The sequence below is a fragment of the Natrix helvetica genome (assembly GCF_964273705.1).
Source record: "Natrix helvetica genome assembly, chromosome: 1".
NCBI lineage: Eukaryota > Metazoa > Chordata > Lepidosauria > Squamata > Natricidae > Natrix > Natrix helvetica.
The window spans coordinates 193,592,221-193,610,064 of record NC_138548.1 but is presented as its reverse complement, the minus strand read 5'-3'; the positions used below and the strand labels follow the sequence as shown (position 1 = coordinate 193,610,064).

Here is a 17,844-nt window from a genome sequence, read left to right as displayed (position 1 = left end):
TCTGTGAAAGTTTAAAAGAGAGGAGGAGGTAACACACATCTGGTTGAAGAGAATGTGGAAAAGAGGTAACAAGAAAACCATTAACAGGAAGGAACTTCAACTACAGGATTCAGTGTGATGTTTTGGTTTTTGAAAATGAAACAATGAGAGGAGATTGAGGTCATTTTAGTTTAAAGATTAATACACCATGCATCAATTAAAATAAAGCATCATGATCAGTCTACATGAATCCTCCTATTTATTTTATCAAAATCCCATGTTATCTCAACCTGATTAGTTGTAATTCTCCATTCTGAATCCAAGACCCTCTAGCCCTGCATTTCACATTCCTGTGGCCATCTGTGGCCTGTTCCGGCCTTTCCTTGTTACCATGAGATAAGATCCCCATTTTAATGTGATGCTGCTTTGGTGGGATTTGCTTGTGTTTGTATTGGGTTTTGGGGTAATGTGTGCCCTGCTGTAGCATGTTGTGTGAGGATTTTCCTCACCTCCCCCCAACGTTCCTCATACAGTAGAACCTCTGATCACAGACCCTTCTGACCACGACCAAATCGGGTTCCGACCAAAGTTATGGAACAAATTATGGCCATGACCAGAGCTTCTACTATACTTTTCAGGGTCTTCCACTGAAAATTCTGGGACTGATGATCCTGAGGTAGCTGCGCGGCAGAGATTGGGAAAAGCATGGTCCACATGATTTCTGGCTTTTTAAAATGGATGCTCCCTCTAAAAGTATTTGAAATGCCTCATTTATATTTACAGCATTTATAGTTTTCTTTCCTGAGGTGAATATTCCTTCTGCTATTTTTTACTTTGATAATAATCTCTTGGGTTTGAGTAGGCTGGGTGTGACACTTCAAGGCCATTTAGTGAATTTCATGACTCTGCAGAAATTTAAGCCCTGTTTCTTCAACCAGTACACCAAGATGGCTACAACTGAGTCAAACTGCACGAGCAGCTGTTTCTAGGGATCCGTTCTGTTTGTGTCATGTGACTGCTTAATCTTGCTTTGTCTGTCCAAGGAAAATCGGGATATAAGGATTCTTCTCTGCTTTTTTTTTTTGAGCTTGTTGGGGATATAAAGCCAGTGATGTTTATAAGCTCTCCTGATTTTTCTAGGAGATTTAATTCTTGAAGAACATGGAATTGGCCAATGAGAGACTAAGAAAGGAGCTGGAGGAGGAGTTGAAACTTGGTACTGAACAGTTGCGCAGCCATGCATGGTACCATGGTTGCCTGCCACGGAAGGTAAGGCAGCAAAAATCTGTTACTTGGTTAGCTACTGTAGTTGTCAGTGAAAAACAGTATAGTAGCAAAACATAATTAAAGAGGCAAAGGGCAAATTGAGACAAATCAATCCTTTCCAAAGAAGAAGCCAAATGATCAGTTTTGGGGCATAGAGAGAAAAAAGAAAGCTAAGGGCTTACATAAATATCCTTTTTATACTGTGGCTCCTGGATGGTAACATTTATTGCATTTGTTTCAATTCTGTTCTTAGAAATATCACTATTATTCCCATGGAAATTTCCATAAATTATTTTCTGCCTTTTATCAGGTTAGTCATAAATAATTTCATTGCATTTTAGTATAATTTAACTTTGTTGAAGGCTTCTTGCTTAGCCATTTTTACCCATTTCCATAACAAATATTTATTTCCAAGATTGCTCGGAATTTTCTCTGTATAAAAAGTAGTTTTAATGGTTTCTTGCTTTATTGACTATGTCTTTTTCACTTTATGAATGTTATACAATATCTTTTTGTCAACCTTATTTTTTACAACATTCATATATATATATATATATATATATATATATATATATATATATATATATATATATATATATATATATATATATATATATATATATATATATATATATATATATATATATGTATGTATGTATGTATAATTTCAACCACTGCCTTTTTTTACTTCATCATTCATCAAGCATCTTTGATGGGAGTGGGGAAGACAAATTTCAGTAATCTGAAATTGATCGATGTAGTCTTGTAAATCGCAGAATTCTGCTAGAAGCGTCTGATTGAGTGATAGTAATGTAAATACTATCATAGTAATGATAGTACTTGTAGTGCCTTTGCTACACAATGAGGAACTGTTTTAGTAAGATTGACATAACAATCTTGTTATCTGACTTTGGGCAAATTTGTTTTTAGGGAATGGCCATTAAGAAGCTAATTTCCCCGTCCTTCATAGGAAGGGTAGTTTTCAGAATGAAGTATCCAGGTAGAATTATTCTAAAGAAGAAATGAAGATTAGGCAGTTGTGATAGATATGGTTTGTTCCCATGGCTACTAACCAAATCTTTACTGTAGTCATAGATCAACATTTTGTACCCATGTGATATAGTTTGTTCTTGTTCTCATAGTTTAGTTTTCTCAGCAGTTATAGTTAACATTTAACCATAAAGAATTAACATACATCTCTTTCTATACGGAGGGGAAGAGAAGAGACACTTGAGGGAAAACAGCATTTGGATTAAGGATAGATGTGTAGGGTAAAAGGAAGGACAGGATTAGATTTGATTAGAATAAAAAAAAATTTCCCCCCAGTGTTCCTAGTGAAGGGGGAAACAATTGGAGTGGTTGCTTAGGAACAGTGTTTTCGCTAAGGGAAACATGTTATTTTTTTTCTTAAAGTGCATACAGTTTGTCTCTGCATCATTAGACACCAAAACTATACTTTCCTGCATGTTAACTCAGCTGTTCATTTGGGACAGGTTCTTGTGTAACATATAATAGTAGGGCCTCCTTATTCAGAATTTTCTGTCATAGTGCCAAACAAGAAAGCAAAACATAGAAAGATTTCCTGGTTTATCCAGGGACGATAGACACAAGCATGAAAGCATCTGTCAGCTTCTACCCATGAAAAGGTTATATATATTTCATCAACAGAATATAATACTTCTATATCAAGACTATCCCCCTCACTGAAGCCTAGCCTCTTATGTGCCCCATCACTACTAGGCTTAGTTATACGGTTTTTCTATCATAATATCATAATAACATCCTCCTGAATGAAATCAGGAGGAAACAGGGATTTCCTGGATTTTGGAACCTGAAAAACAATGAAAACAATCATTTTCAGATAAAACAAGTGTGAAGAATCACTATAATCTGAAGAACAGCCCTTAGGTTGCTGAACATACCTGCCTTAGAAAAACAGCTAGGTTTTCCAGGAAGCCAAGAACAGGAACGAGGTGTTGTCCAATACAATTCAGATCTTCCAAACATATAGGAGAGAATATTATTTTTCCAGGCTAGTTTTTTAAAAATTCCTGTAGAAGCCTAGTACCCTGGGGTTCACAACAACAATAATAATGAAGAAGCTAAAGTGTTCTGGAACTTTAGAATTCAAGCAGACCAGCACCTTCCACATAATACCCCAGCTTTAACAATTGCCAATAAGAGAGGCAAAAAGCTCTTGCGTAATGGCTGTTGCAGTACTTGGAGGCAGAAGAATAGAACAGAAAGAATGGAGAAAATCACAACATACAAATGCCTACAAATAGAGGCAGAATGACTGTGGCAGAAAAAAACCCAAAGATGGTACCAATACTACTTGGGAACGATTCAGCAAATGGGCAAATGCCAAATCCAGTCTAAACACCTGGCAGACGGTGACCAACCATAAATAATAGGCAGTAATAGTAATAGGCACCTTGGATGCAATTCCAAAACATCTGGAGTATCACTTGAATATCAATAGCATTGACAAAATCATCATCTGTCAATTGCAAATGGCAGCTTTACTTGAACAGCTTACATTCTGATGATGATGCTTTTTAATATTTAACAGCAACATTTGCCTATCCAAGTCCTTGAGAAAAACTCAATCGGTGGATAAAAATGCCAAATCCCATCTAAACACCTGGTTGACTGTCAGCCATAATAGCACCAAGCCTATCAAAGATTCATTTAAGGAACACTCCGAGTTTATATCTGCTTGGCTCAACGAGTCTGGGGATTTCTCAAATTCAGGATAGGGCAGAGTTTGTCCCCTTTTACTTGTACTGAAGAAAGTATCTTCATAAAACTAGCTGTTCTTATCATAGCAACAGAAGTTGCTCCTGACCTGGAAGGGAGAATAAAATACCTGTCAGAAGTTCTGTGATGGGTCAGTCAATGCTCACTGGTTCTCTGTAACCTTTAAGCGGCTCCTTGTCTTGTTCATGTATTTTAACCATTCTGAGACTGTTGTAATACTCTGTTTTGTTGGCCCTTTCCTTAAACAAAGACAGATCTTCTCCTCTGCCTCTTTTTCTCTCAGGAGGCAGAATCCATGTTGCAGAATGATGGGGAGTTCTTGATCCGCGATTCACGCTCTAGCCTGGGTGATTATGTCTTGTCATGCCGCTGGGGAGGACAGGCCCTGCACTTCAAGATAATTCGTGTGGAGCTCCGTCCCCGAAAGGGCTATTCTCGCACCCTTTTCCAATTTGAACAGGAGCAGTTTGACAATGTACCTGCCCTGGTACGCTTTTATGTGGGAAACCGGAAGGTCATCTCAGATATTTCAGGAGCTGTGGTGTCTCGACCAGTCAACAGGAGTGTACCACTTCGCTGTCTGAAGGAGCGTTTCCCATCGAAGGAGGAAGAAGCATCTCTTCGGCGGTTAAGCTTTCGTTCTGCCACTGCTGGAGAACAAATACGAGACGGAAACTTGCTCCGGTGGGGAACCTTGTTCCATGGTGAAACTGTTGGACGGGTTGGTGGTGGTGGTCCTTGGCAATGTGGCAGAGAATATGATATGGTACTCCTAAATTGTGCTTTTAAATAGACCCACTTAGAAGTAAGTGGGTACACTTGAGGCACACTTTTAAGTCATTATGGCCAATTCCCTGAATCTTGCTCATATTTGTAGTGCAGGATCTTTATCACAGTCTATGCCTCTCACTTACCAGTGAGAGAATGTCTGGTGGTCTGATTATGGACCCAAATGTCAATTAGCTTTTCTGGAAGTTTTTGAGAAATGCAGTTTGTGGGGACGAATGGATCACTTAGTTCTGTATCTCGCTTTTTCCCTCTCTCAGAACAAAAGATCGAAGTGGAAGTGACCCCAGTCGCCTAGATCAGCTGGGCCAGAAACCTTCATTGCATGGTGCCCAATCAGACAGCAACCTATTGACTGGTGGGTATATAGAAGACTCCATATGGGCAGGTTGGCAATGAAGTAACTTTGCTCTACAAATGGTGAAAGGAATATTGTTCCTCTACTGCTTTATCTGCAATGTAATACGATACGATACGATACCAATGCCAATGCCAATACTATACAATTTAACATGTTTTCCCCAAGTCCCCTAAATGGAAGGAGAAATTCTTCAGATTTCTAGGATTATCCAACTCATCCTATATTTCCTCCGATATCAGTTAAATCGTGCAGGAAAGCAGTGGACTGAGCAACATAGTTGTCTGGGAGTCAAAGAAAAGGTACAGAAGTTGGTATGGCTAAAACTGCTCTGTAGGATGTGGAAGGTAAAACATAGGATGTGATTCCTTTCTCCTGAAAATATTTAATTGCCATTTAATGAAAAACCTGTTTCTAGTTATAGACAAATGTTGGAAAACTGAGCAATTTGACTCAGTGCTTTGTGTAAAAGCATGAAAAAATAATAATAAAACATGCTGTGACATCACAGTGCAACCCTGTTCTTTCATGCATGCATCCTGACATCAGTCACAAGTGCATAATTTACAGGGTTTGCATTGTGATGTCACAATCCATGTTTTGTCAGTTGCCCCCTCCAACACCTTTAAAGTGATGTATATTTTACAAGAAAACATGTAATGTCTCATGATGTTTGCAGGTAATGGCTACATTGTGATATCATGCCAAAATATATTTTCCATATGAGGCTAATCAGTTTATAGACTATGGATTTTGCATTCGCTGACAAACTTGGCAAGAAACCAGAAATAATAGCTTGATGGTTTATATGACATCAGAGCCCACAGAAGACTGTCAGGATATAATTAAAGCTATTGCTCTACCTCAGTTTATGTCAGGCCTTGTACGCCATGTGGTTTCCTTGGATGAGTGCTGGGCCTCAAGGCTCTGATAGGATCCATGGGTCGCTTTTGTTGGTAACATTGAATGGCAGCAGCTGCTGGCTGTAGCTACTAGTCAGTTTTGACAATGGCTGCCTGCCTATGTTTCCAGTGGTCAAGAGTCCATTTGAACAAATCTTGATGGTATTGGGACCGACATTGCAATAATAGCATCTTGAATAAATGCCTTTCCTTGATTAGGGAATGATGATCTAAACTTGGGGTAATCAAATGTTTTACAAGTGTTTTCTTTATTAGGAGTTCAAAAACCCTAATCAGTGATCAATGTGGTTAATCAATTGATCCTTATTTTCAAATGAAAATGTCCTGCGCCATCTTCATTTAGTTGATGAGATTGACTACGCTTACATTTTAAAGATTAGCTGGTACATCTGAAATGTTGCATATATTATATCTGGCACAATAACACTATAACATCTTGTTTTTAATACTGAAATTCCCAGCATCTGATTTCATAGAAATTCAATATAATAAACATATTCAGGCAGTTGTACACTTGTGGCAGGGAACATTTATGTGCCAATCAAAAGAAATGATCAAATTCTAATCCATCTTCACCCAAACCATTCTTTCCTCTGCCCACAGGAAGCCCAGAAACATCACCTGGAGACCAGGACCGAACCCAACCCCCTCCTTTGTCTCCTGCTTTTCGCACAGGCAGTGACCCTGTCCTACGGCCAAGTGCCTCAGCATCTCATCTGCTGGAAGGTTTTGGGCTGAGTGGTTCGGAAGGGCGGCTTCATTCCAAGGCTCCCCCGAAGCCTCTGAGGGTCCCTTCCATGCTGATGAGTGACTACTGTGAACTGGTTCCTAAGGTGCCTCAGGAGCCATGTGGAGCCATGTGGAGCCATGTGGAGCGCTTGCAGACTGAAGAGAGATGGCGCGGCTGGGCTCGCATTACAGAGACTGCTTTTGGGTTCCTGGACTCTGTTGAAGCTCCTTTTCCTTCTCCCCAGTCAGAGGAGACAGAAGTGGAACCAGGGTTTGAGCGCCCACTGCTAGAGACTCCTTCCTCCTTCCAGCCTCAGCACTTTAACTCATTGCTTTTGACCCCTAACAACAAGCCCTTGGACCCCGGCACACTCAAGCACCTCAAGGACATTTTTGCTACTCACGATTGCCACACAACAGCCCTTCATATTTTAAAAATGGATTGCCAGGTGAGGGCCACAGAAGACAATTATTTACCGCATATAATATTATTTTAGTGACCTTCAGTTACCTCCTTTACCGTGGATTGCATTAATTCATATTTAACAGATGATTGGTTTTGTACAATTGTATTTTGACCTGAGCCAGGACTTGAACTCTGGTCTCAGCCCTCTGATCTGTTTGACTATCATGACAAGAGAGTCCCTTTCTCATGTTGGAGAACTAACTCTAAGGCATTTCGGTTAGGAGTTCTGAGCATCAGATAGCGTCTGATGCAACCTGGGCCTTTTGTTAAGTGAATTTGGACTACCGCCATCTCCTAATTTTATGAATGCTCATGGGCTGATGTGGAAGAGTCATGGGGCTCCATTTCCATTTTTTCAGGAAAAAATGCTCACTGTGGGCCACAGAGGACTTGCTTAGGCTCTCACAGACTAATTGGCCCTGCGGCTTTTGCAAGGGAGCTCAAACAGCCTACATCTGACAGAGTTGTTTTGTGGTTCATATAAGCCAAGATATAAACTCTGCTTTGCTGAGAAATACTAACATCACTCCCATTCCAGAAATCACTTCTTACCCACATTGAGCGGGGATTCTAAAAGCATCTTTGTGCTTTCTTCATCCTGGTTGGCAGAACCATAATAAATGAAAGAGGTGGTAATTTGTAGGCTGGTATACGAGCAGCCAGAATAACAGGATAGTAGAATTGGAAGGGAACCTGGAGAGCTTTTAGTCCAACCCACCATACTAAATAATAATGTTGATACAAGCAATCCTTAAGAGCTGAGCTGAGATCTACCTTTTAAAAAATATGAATTGGCTGAGCAGAAAGTTTTTAATCCATAGTTTCACTCTAGCCTCTTCAGCACCTTTATTTATTCGTAATTTGTGTTTAGTTCTTCCAGATTCAGTTCGAAAAGTAAATCTAATCTAAAACTGGGAACTTCTCGGGAAAAGATTTGAAAAGAAGTCATTAGAGTACATTTAGTTGAAATTTTAATGGGGATGATAATGGGAACAATATTGTGTAGGAGCATAGTAGCAGCAAAAACAAATTCCTTTTCTATTTAAAAAAAGAAAGAGGTTGCTTTTATTGTGTAGCCTTGTTTCTTTTTTTGAGCATTGAAATAAGAATTGGGTTACAGATCTTTCCAGTTTGGAATAGTTAAAAGTAATTTCCTCAAATGTCGTCGTCCCCCCTCCACCCAGCAATCATCTGCCTGGTTCTGACATGTTGGAAAGAATATGATGGGGAGTTGGGGATTTCTATCTCAGCCGACCCTCTGAGCCCTTTGGCTCTGCAGCTAAAATGACTCGCCGTAGAAAGTATAATTGATTTAGCCCACAAGAAAAATTCCCCTCAAGGGTGAAATGGAGATGATAGAAGAAACAACTGTTGGCTTAAATGCTAACATCTTGTAAAATACAGCATATTTCTTCTACAGGCGTTGAGGATCATTGGAGTATCTAAAGAGCAGCAACAGGCCATGGGGGTGAGCTCGGGTCTGGAGCTTATAACCCTGCCTCAAGGGCATCAGTTTCGGAAGGACTTGCTGGAAAGGTACGGACTAAAGTTCTGTGGTGGCTGGCAGGTGCCAGAGAAGAAGTTGTGAAATGGTGTATACATACCTTGTAGGTGTTCTTCAGACTGTGCTTGTTTGTCTCTTGAGGATGTATTGTAGGTGCCAGTTCACTACTACTAATGGAGTAAAAGCCCTCAACCTATGACCACAATTGAGACCAGAATTTCCATTGCTAAGTCAATTGGTTCTTAAGTGAGTCACGCCCGATTTTACAACTTTTTTGGTAGGCTATTAAGTGAACCACTGTAGTTGTTAAGTGAATTATGGGATTGTTACGTGATCCCACTTCCTACATTGACTTTGCTTGTTAGAAGCTGGTTGGGAAGGTTGGAAATGGTGATCACATGACCCCAGGATGCTGCAACTATAAACATATGCTAATTGCCTAGTGCCTGAATTTTGATCGTGTGACTAGAAATATCGCAGTAGTTGTAAGTGCAGGTACCAGTTGTAAGTTACTTTTTTCAGGGCCATTGTGATTTTGAACGGTCAGTAAACAAATGATTGTAAGTTAAGGACTATCTATAATTTAATTATTGCTTACTGTACGTGTTTCCATTTTATTTTGATTAATTTACTTACTGTCACTGTTTTTAATTTTTCGATTACAACTATTTGCAAACACATTGTGAATCTTCTGAAAATTTAATGGTATAGAAATCAATTTTTTATTTAGTGGTATAGAAAAAAATAAAAAAATAAATTATAAACAACGGACTTTCTGGGAGAGCAGAGCATAAAACCCTGAAGACAAAAGGTTCAGTCATTCTCAGGAGGCCACTTCATAGTTGACTGCTGACTCTGCTTTGGTAGCCCTTCTCCCCCTCTGGCCACATTCCCTGCATAGTATCTAGATCAGCCCGCAGCTGGCAAATAAAAAACCCTTTTGGAAAAAGCAAAACGAGGGAGATGCAAATGGCCCACTCCCTAGCCTGCAGGTGCTCAGTAGTGGATCATTCTGGTGATGAAAGCTAGCTAGTCCTTCCAAGGCCCAATCTGAGAACATATTTGCTGGAATTATGAGTGCTTGATAAACAGCTTTTCCCAATCAAATCTATTTAACGCAGTATACAAAGAAAGTGCACCAGAACATCTCAGGGGTCTGCACTGTGGACAGAAGATATTCCTGCAGTACAGATGGGCTTGACATGGAAAAGTTGATCTGGGCCACCTCCTGGCTTCTGGTCTGCCACTATAGCAGCAAGTCAGAATCCTGTTATTGCTTTTGAGTGAGACTCTTCCCAGATGGCAGTGACAAAATGTGCCGGAATGTATTTGAGAGTTGCAGCAGCAGCACCATTTCTTGTGCTTTTCTTTTTCCATCCTCAGGCACCATCTCATAGCTCTGGGCATTGCTGTGGACATCCTGGGCTGTACAGGGTCAGTGGCTGAACGGGCTGCCACCCTCCACAAGGTCATCCAGCTAGCCGTGGAGCTGTGGAGGCCAGTTGGGGACCTCTTTGCCCTCTCTGCAGTGATGAAAGCTCTTCAGCTGCCACAGGTGAGGGGGTGACGGTGGGCTTGTGTGGGAGGAAAGCCAAAGCCTTGTGCTCCTAAGATGCACCACACAAAGAGGATGGAAAAGTATGGTTTGAGTTCAGATACTTGATCAGAAACAGCTCACCTAACAAAGCTAGCTCTGGTTTCAGTCCACATGTTGCTGTTAGAACGGAGGATGGAATGCATTTAATCTACTGAAATGTAAATATTTACTGTATATATATCCCTTTCTCTTTCTTTATTAAAGTAGAGCTTAAGTACCTGGCCAAGCCATTCATTCCATTCTGAACTGCAGAGGCTGTGCAGGCAGCTATGTTTATGCTTCTTTCCCGTTTTTGAATCTGCAGATCACCCGGCTGGAGCAAACATGGAGGCATCTGCGCCAGAGCCACACCGCAAGCGCCATCGTGTATGAGAAGGAGCTCAAGCCTCTCTTGGGGAATCTGAACAGGGTTGAAGGTAGGGCCTTGCAGTCATGCGCAGTTCTGGAGTCAGCAACCTTTACAAACACCATATTGTGCCCCAGGGACACAGTTTTATTTACATCTGAGATGTAGCAACTGTTGGGAAGTCAGTTTAGATTTCAACTGCTCCATGGTATATCACCATGCAGAAATAATCTGGGGAGTTTCCATGTAATATTGGAAACATGTAATATAGGAAACTCCTTTAGACATCAAACATTTTTATGAGCTAAATATATTAAATATTCATTGAACCACTTTTAAAATAGTTGTATCTCTATTTGCATTCATTTGAAGTTGCATGTATCCATGCTCATTCCAGAAAATTCAAAACAAAAAATAATATGAGCAGAGCTGGAGTTGTGTGTGTAGTGGTTTTTCTTCTTGGTCCTGCTTTGGGAGTTTCTGTCTTTTAGAGAGGATATATATTGCATCGCTCAAAGTTTGATCTTTTTGAATGTTATGATCTTGCAGTCTGTTAAGAATGCCTCGAACAGAAATGTAAGTTTATTGCACCAGGGATAGCCCTAAAATGCAACTTAGGATTTATTTTATTATTTTATTTTATTAATTTATGTGCTGCTTACCTTGTTTAGAGGTGACTCTGGGCAGTTTGAGTTCTTGTTGAGAGTTCTTGGAGTATTTTAATTGCTGCAAAAATGGGAAGTCGGAATAGCTCTAGTGTATCTGGACAATCATATATACTTATTCCAGAGTGGGCAGATTGCTTTTTTAAGGTAAATAATGTTGCCACTGTTTATATATTCCTAATTAATTCCTTCTTACCAAGGTGCAAAGAGTGGTATTTTTCATAGAGTCAAAGATTTGGAAGAGACAGTAGAATCCAAGCAATCCTCAGAGTAGAATTTACTAGATACCTCTCATCGATAATTATCTAGCCTCTGTTTGAAGACCTCTGGAGTGAAGGAGAACTTACCACTTCATGTGACAGTTCTTCTGGCTGACAGCTGGGAGAGTCGGGACATTCCTGATGTCTGTCCTGAATCTCCTTCCTTTCTGTTTAAATCTCACGGCCATTTGATTAGGGTGCATTCATGTAATGGAGCAGCATTTGAAAGGCTGCCCATCATGAACTGATGGTATATGAATGCACTCCTCTGAGCAGGATTGTTTTCCAAACTTTCTGACCATAATCTAATATCTAGCCAAAAGTTCTTGAATTCCGTATCAGTCAGACTTCTAAACAAATATAGGAACAACCTTTGGAAAATGTCCACCCAGGGCCTCCTTTGGTGAGATGGGTAGCTACAGTATATAAATTTGATTATTAATAATAAAAAATATGCCTTAAACTGAATTAAATCACATTTTCTCAGCTTACAGGCTTTCCCCTAAAACTTTTACAGATAGTTTTCATTTAGGGATCACAACTGAACCTAGTTGTTAACCAAAATGGCTGCTAAGTGAAACAAAAACTGTGTTTGATTTTACGTCACCCTTCCTTTGCTTTACACACTGCAAAGGTCATACATGCGAGGATTGATTGCAAAGCCAGTTTGGTCTAGTGGTCAAGGCATCAGCCTAGAAAGTGGGAGATTGCAAGTTCAAGTCCCGCCCCATCCCTGAAAGCCAGCTGGGTGACTTTGGGCCAGTCACTTTCTCTCAGGACAATAGGAGGAAGTTGTTGGATACATTTGTTGCCTGGAGTTATTTGTAAAAACAATAAATGCAAGATACATTACTGCTGTAATTGTGAAGAGTTGTTAAATAAGGACTACCTGTAATTCCACCTGTGATCTAAAAGGCTATTGTCTGTGGCCTACAGGGAATTCTGTCTTCTCCCCAAAGGAGGTAGCTGTTCCTCATATCCTGCCACTTCTCAGTCTCATGGAAGGAGAGCAACTATGGGATGACAATGAGGAGACATGTGATGTCCTCCTGCGGACTCTGGAAGCAGCTCGCTTTGTTGCCACCAACACTGGCGCTTATTGCATCAGGGCGGAGGCCAGACTTCAAGGTAGGGCTGCTCTTGGCTGTGATAGCTGGGCTTTCTTGATGTACCTTGGTTGTTCAGATTGGCTAGTGAGCATCCAGTTGCCCTCTTGCATGGAATACATGTGCATGAATAGCAACCCAGAAGAAAGCTGTCAGAGCACTGTTGCGGTGGACTGCACTGGAATAGGCAGGTTCTAAGCCATTCTCAGCTGCAGTAGCTCACTGAGAGCTTGGGCCATCCTCTCAGTCCAATTTATCTTGCAAGGTTGTTGGGAGAAAATGAAGAGGAGCCCTATGCATTCTGATTTGAGCTGCTAAATAAAAGTTGGGATAAGTTTCTAACCAATGAAAAGTCCACCCACCTGAACTTTGTAGCTATTTTGATGATAGAAATATGATCCAGCAATGGTTTATTAACAGCTAGTCTTGGCTAGCCTGTCCAGCACACCAGCTCTAAAAGGAGCAGCGATTTTAGGCAAGCACGACTTGTACCAGCTGGCCTTCTTCTGCACTACGAAGAGGTCTGTCAAAATATCTGTTTTAATTCTATCCTGCTCCTACCACACTGAGTAGATTGGTGATTAGCCAGCGATGGGTGCCTCACGGGAAGTTTTGCCCCTTAAGCATTGCAAAGAACTTAGGCTGGGAACTCCACGGATCATATCCAGGGGAACTGCCTTATGCACACTCTTATTTTCCCAGCTCTGCTGCCAAAGTTGCAAATTCCACTGCAGTTTTAAGAAAGTAAAATGCTCGGCATGCTGTATGTGTTAATGATTTATTAGAAGTGTGCAGCAGTCACATCCAAAGTGGGCATTCTTACTGTACCGGCTGGCTACTCCATAAAGGACGCAAACCTTTTCCTGGGTTTGCAGGATAGTGACGTGGCTCAGGAAAATGCCTGATTGGTTTCCGGTGGTGACACAGTCACATCCTGTCACACCACCTTAACTTGGACATGTTTTCTTGAGCCTGAACAGCTGCAGTACAAATGCCAAAAAGGTGTGGCAGCGGTGCTCATTCCAGAAGGGAAGCACTTTTGCTTAGTTCATATCTGAATACTACCACAACTTTCTGAGTCACTTTTCAATCTTTGCTAAGCAAAACTAGTAGTTCAAGCAAAGGCTTTCCAAGAGTAAATTGTGGCAGACCCACGACATAGCAAGCCATAAACTAGGTTTTATGACTGGCCAGATGTAAACTTTTAAAAAGCCAGAATCTGAAATGAGTACATACATCCTCCAACTCGTGATTGGAATTTCATGAGATGGTTGATTTTAATTATTGCAGTTGCTTTATTATAAAAAATGAGGTGTCTAGTGGCATGGTATCTGTGGGTACCACATTTCTAATCTCTAAAGTAAGTTATTTTATAGCTTATCTTGGTGTTTAAACCCAGCCTTGGTGTGATAGTCATTATATTATTTTGGAATAAAGAATTTTGTTATACAGATAGTTCTCAAGTTACGACTGGTCACTTAATAACCGAATTTACAAGGGTCCCTGAAAAGTTAATTGATAGTCTCTCCTCCAAGTTACAACTTCCCACCACCTCCAAAGTCATGTGATCACATTTCAGGTGCTTGGCAATTGGCTCGCTTAGTGCATGAGCTGAATTTGGACTTACAACCCCTGATTCACATGGGTCATTGTGATCCATTTAATGACTGTCATAAAATTGAGTCCAGCCGTATGGTGATTCAACTTATAACCACCACAACCGAAGACCAAAATTCTGGGCTCAGTTGTCACAAAACAACTGTACCTACATTGGTTATATTAATCCTTTTTGTTCTAGCCTTCTCTTACTGGAGGTTCAATCTTATTCTGAATCTGGTATGTGTGGCTTAGCAGATCCTTCCATTTCCCACTAGTAGTTGACACATCATAAGAAGACAGTTAGCTAATAATAGGATGGGCACTCTGTGTAGTACTGATTTGAGGTTACGGATTCAGCTCATGTTTCCTTTTTACATCCTTTTCTCCACTCAGGATTCCAGAGCACTCCAGAACTCCTGGAAGTATTTCAGACGGAGTTCTCCCTTCGGTTATTCTGGGGCTGTAAAGGAGCGCAGGCGGAACGGGGTGAACGATACAAGAAATTTGAACGGATCTTGACTGTGCTTTCTCAGAAACTAGAGTGAACTCATGGGAGAAGTATTCCTCCCTTCCCCCTCTGCCAGGCCAGCTGGAATGCAAGGCAAGGGTGGCAAAGATGATTAGTAAGCAGTAAAGAGGAGGATCACCCAGTGCCAGAATAAGATGTTGACTGGGCTGAAATTTGAAGACCTTCCAAGGAATGAATGAGCAGGAGGAACTCCTCTGTGATAAGACATTCCTTCTAGATCAACAGGGCCAGGGCTATGGAAAGAAGCAATCTGGAAACATTTTTAACCTATGCAAAGGAGCCAGCCTGCAATAAAGAAAGTAGCGGATGGTTTTTAATTGGTATGTGCTATGAAAATAACTTTGCTCTCTGCCTATTCTTGCCCGATTTAGAAATTTCACAGCATTGGTTTACAGACCCCATAACCAGAAAATAACAGCTTCCAGGATTGTCATCTGCACTCAAAAGTTTAAATGCATTCATATCCAAGTTAGACGAGTCCAAGAATCCATTCTGAATAGAAAAGCAGCCTTCCTCAGTTGGAATAGTTTTCCTGTTTTTGTAATTATGATTCCATTATGCAGAGCTGAATTCTGCAGTTAATATTTTTCCCTTTTTAGAGTATGAGTCATGTATTAAATGGAAAGAAACTTGCATTGGTCTTTCCAGAATTTTTCTTCAACTTGAATGATACTTGAGAAAAGTACTTTTATTGACAGAGGTTGCCTTAAGAAGGGTTTTCTCCCTTACCTATACAACGCCTTGACAGCAGTTCAAGCAGGGAGAAAGCTTATATGTATCCTTTTTAATATAACACCAGTGGAAGTTCATAAATGGTTTCCCCCAGCACCCAAAGTCAGTCACTGAAGAACTGGGTATGACAAAAGAAAGACTTCAAACAGGATTTCCAGTGGGATGCTGCTTTCTCCCATGATCCAGAGATGGCCACCAACTTGGATAATGTTAATGAAGAATCATGAGGTTACCCATAGCTATGGGTAACCTCATGATTCTTCATTAACATTATCCAACGTTATATATATATAGCTGAGGAACATAACAGAAAAGTATTGCTATAGTTGTGGATCCTTCTACTTGGCCATAATGGGAAGAGAAGACAATGCTAGATGAGTCTTTGGTCCGATGCAGTGCAGTTCTTAGGTTTTTATTTGTCCAGCAGACGCTAGCAGCTACTTCCATAGTAAGGCATTCCCCCCCCCACCCCCCATTCCATGTGGACAGGACTCAGTTCCCTCTCCAGATCTACAAACAATCCTTTTGCACAGCTCTGCCTAGTTAAGCACAAGTGGAGGTGAGGGGAATATTCCCCCAACTGATCTACCAATAGTGCTGGTCCAGTGTCAGACAACACACCTGTTTTCTCCTTCCCCTCCCACTCTGCCCCCACTTTGTGCTGGTCTACGGATAGGCAGCAGCAAGCAGAAACTGTTGGCTGCCTTGGCTTCCTGTGGCATTTGCCTCCTGCTTTTTCCTCCAGTTCTCACTTTTGTTGTGGTCAACTTTGCACAACGGAAAGGTAGAGGATCATCCTTTAGCTTCCAGTGACGTAAATGTCGCAGATGTTAAAAGTCCAGCTTGGAGGCCAGAGGGACAAAAAGGCAACTGCACAGGCATCCACTAATTAATTTCCCCCTTATTATTTACATAAAGTGTAAAAGGCACCCAGAAATACATTCTGCATCTTAAGAGAGAAGGGAGGGGCAAGTTCTGTCCCCTTCCTTCCAAGGCTGGAGGGATAAAGATTCAAGACTATGTTACAGATTATGTGAACATGTCAAACCGAATGGTAAAATAAATTGGTCACTGTATAAAACAACTAAGAATACATTAGCGTCTTCTTTAAAACAGAGACAGAAGAGGAAGAGGCCAGAGCCACCTGCTTTTGCTACTCTTGTAATGTATTCCCAAGGGGGAAACAAACCCGAGGACTCTGGCACAGGCACTTTTGAATGGCTGAAGGAGCCAGGCTAATCAAATCCAAGAAAACTATAAAGTGCATTTCAAGGAAAGAATATAGAGATGTTGGTCTGGCACCAGTGTGGCCTTTGGCCTGCCCTCAGACAAGACGGCTATGGTGACACTTGAAGTAGCACTGGGAGTGACTGGTGTGCCCAGCAACTATCCTCCTCCCTCTCTGCTTCTAGTCAAAGATCAGGCATAGCAGCAATCTTAAGGATACACATTCCAGGCTTCTAATCCAACCCGGTCTCCTCCTTCAATATGGACACACACACACCAATTCCCAAGCGCCCATAATCCCCTTGAGGTTTGGACACAGTCTAATGAACGCAGCATAAAAGCAGAAGCTTTTCTCTGGAGAGAGCGCCCTTTGCTCTGACCAACCTGGCAAAGAGAGGAGGGACAGCCAGCTCTGCACTTGAAATAGGAACCACAATCCTTTCTGCCACATTTCATCTGATGGGGCAACTACCACAGTCCAGAGCCATGAATTCAGGAATCTTCCTGTGTGCAAAATTGCACGTTTTAATCTACTTTGGCTGAAGGGTAATTCCTATGGAATATTTTGTAACTCTGCCATGAAGATAATGGAGGAAAGGAGGAGCAATTACTAGCTGGAAGTCAACCCCCTCTTGTACTCCCATCCGAGGCCTTGCTTTCAGCTGGCTACAGCCGTCATTTTGTTATTCTGCTAGTCAGTTCTTGTCTTGCAGTAGTGATTTGGTGCAAATTCCTTCTTTTACCGTCTCAGCCAGAGCAAATATCATGGAGCTGTTTCCAGGCAACTGAAACTCCACCCCTCTTCCATTCAGACACTGGTGTTGGTGCAGCTCTTGGAACTTGGCTATCAGTCCCCCTACTCAGTTCACATTCAGTCGCAAATAGGAGGTAGGGACGTAACCCTCGCCCCCTTTACTACGCCTTTGTACACGTGTCCACCCATCCCCTTTGTCTTCCTCCATCAAGTTGAGCTCTTCACCTTCCTGCATGGAGATGGTGCCCTCACTGGAAC

The 17,844-nt window shown here is 41.3% G+C and overlaps 2 protein-coding genes across 3 annotated transcripts in view; one reads left to right on the top strand and one right to left on the bottom strand.

Moving 5' to 3' along the window:
* LOC309389151 (breast cancer anti-estrogen resistance protein 3 homolog) overlaps nucleotides 1-15,186 on the top strand; it is a 26,634-nt gene extending 11,448 nt beyond the window's left edge. The window contains exons 2-10 of the mRNA XM_081947164.1: nucleotides 1,120-1,248; nucleotides 4,289-4,689; nucleotides 5,052-5,149; nucleotides 6,676-7,250; nucleotides 8,688-8,803; nucleotides 10,155-10,326; nucleotides 10,673-10,784; nucleotides 12,576-12,767; nucleotides 14,738-15,186. Of these exons, the coding sequence (XP_081803290.1) occupies nucleotides 1,141-1,248; nucleotides 4,289-4,689; nucleotides 5,052-5,149; nucleotides 6,676-7,250; nucleotides 8,688-8,803; nucleotides 10,155-10,326; nucleotides 10,673-10,784; nucleotides 12,576-12,767; nucleotides 14,738-14,889 (1,926 nt within the window). The 5' untranslated portion in view covers nucleotides 1,120-1,140 and the 3' untranslated portion in view covers nucleotides 14,890-15,186. The remainder of the gene's footprint in view (nucleotides 1-1,119; nucleotides 1,249-4,288; nucleotides 4,690-5,051; nucleotides 5,150-6,675; nucleotides 7,251-8,687; nucleotides 8,804-10,154; nucleotides 10,327-10,672; nucleotides 10,785-12,575; nucleotides 12,768-14,737) is intronic.
* The window catches only part of TRIP10 (thyroid hormone receptor interactor 10), a 77,743-nt gene continuing 75,063 nt past the window's right edge, over nucleotides 15,165-17,844 (bottom strand). For both annotated transcript variants that reach the window (XM_081947223.1, XM_081947224.1), the window contains exon 14: nucleotides 15,165-17,844. In XM_081947223.1, the coding sequence (XP_081803349.1) occupies nucleotides 17,693-17,844 (152 nt within the window). In that variant the 3' untranslated portion in view covers nucleotides 15,165-17,692.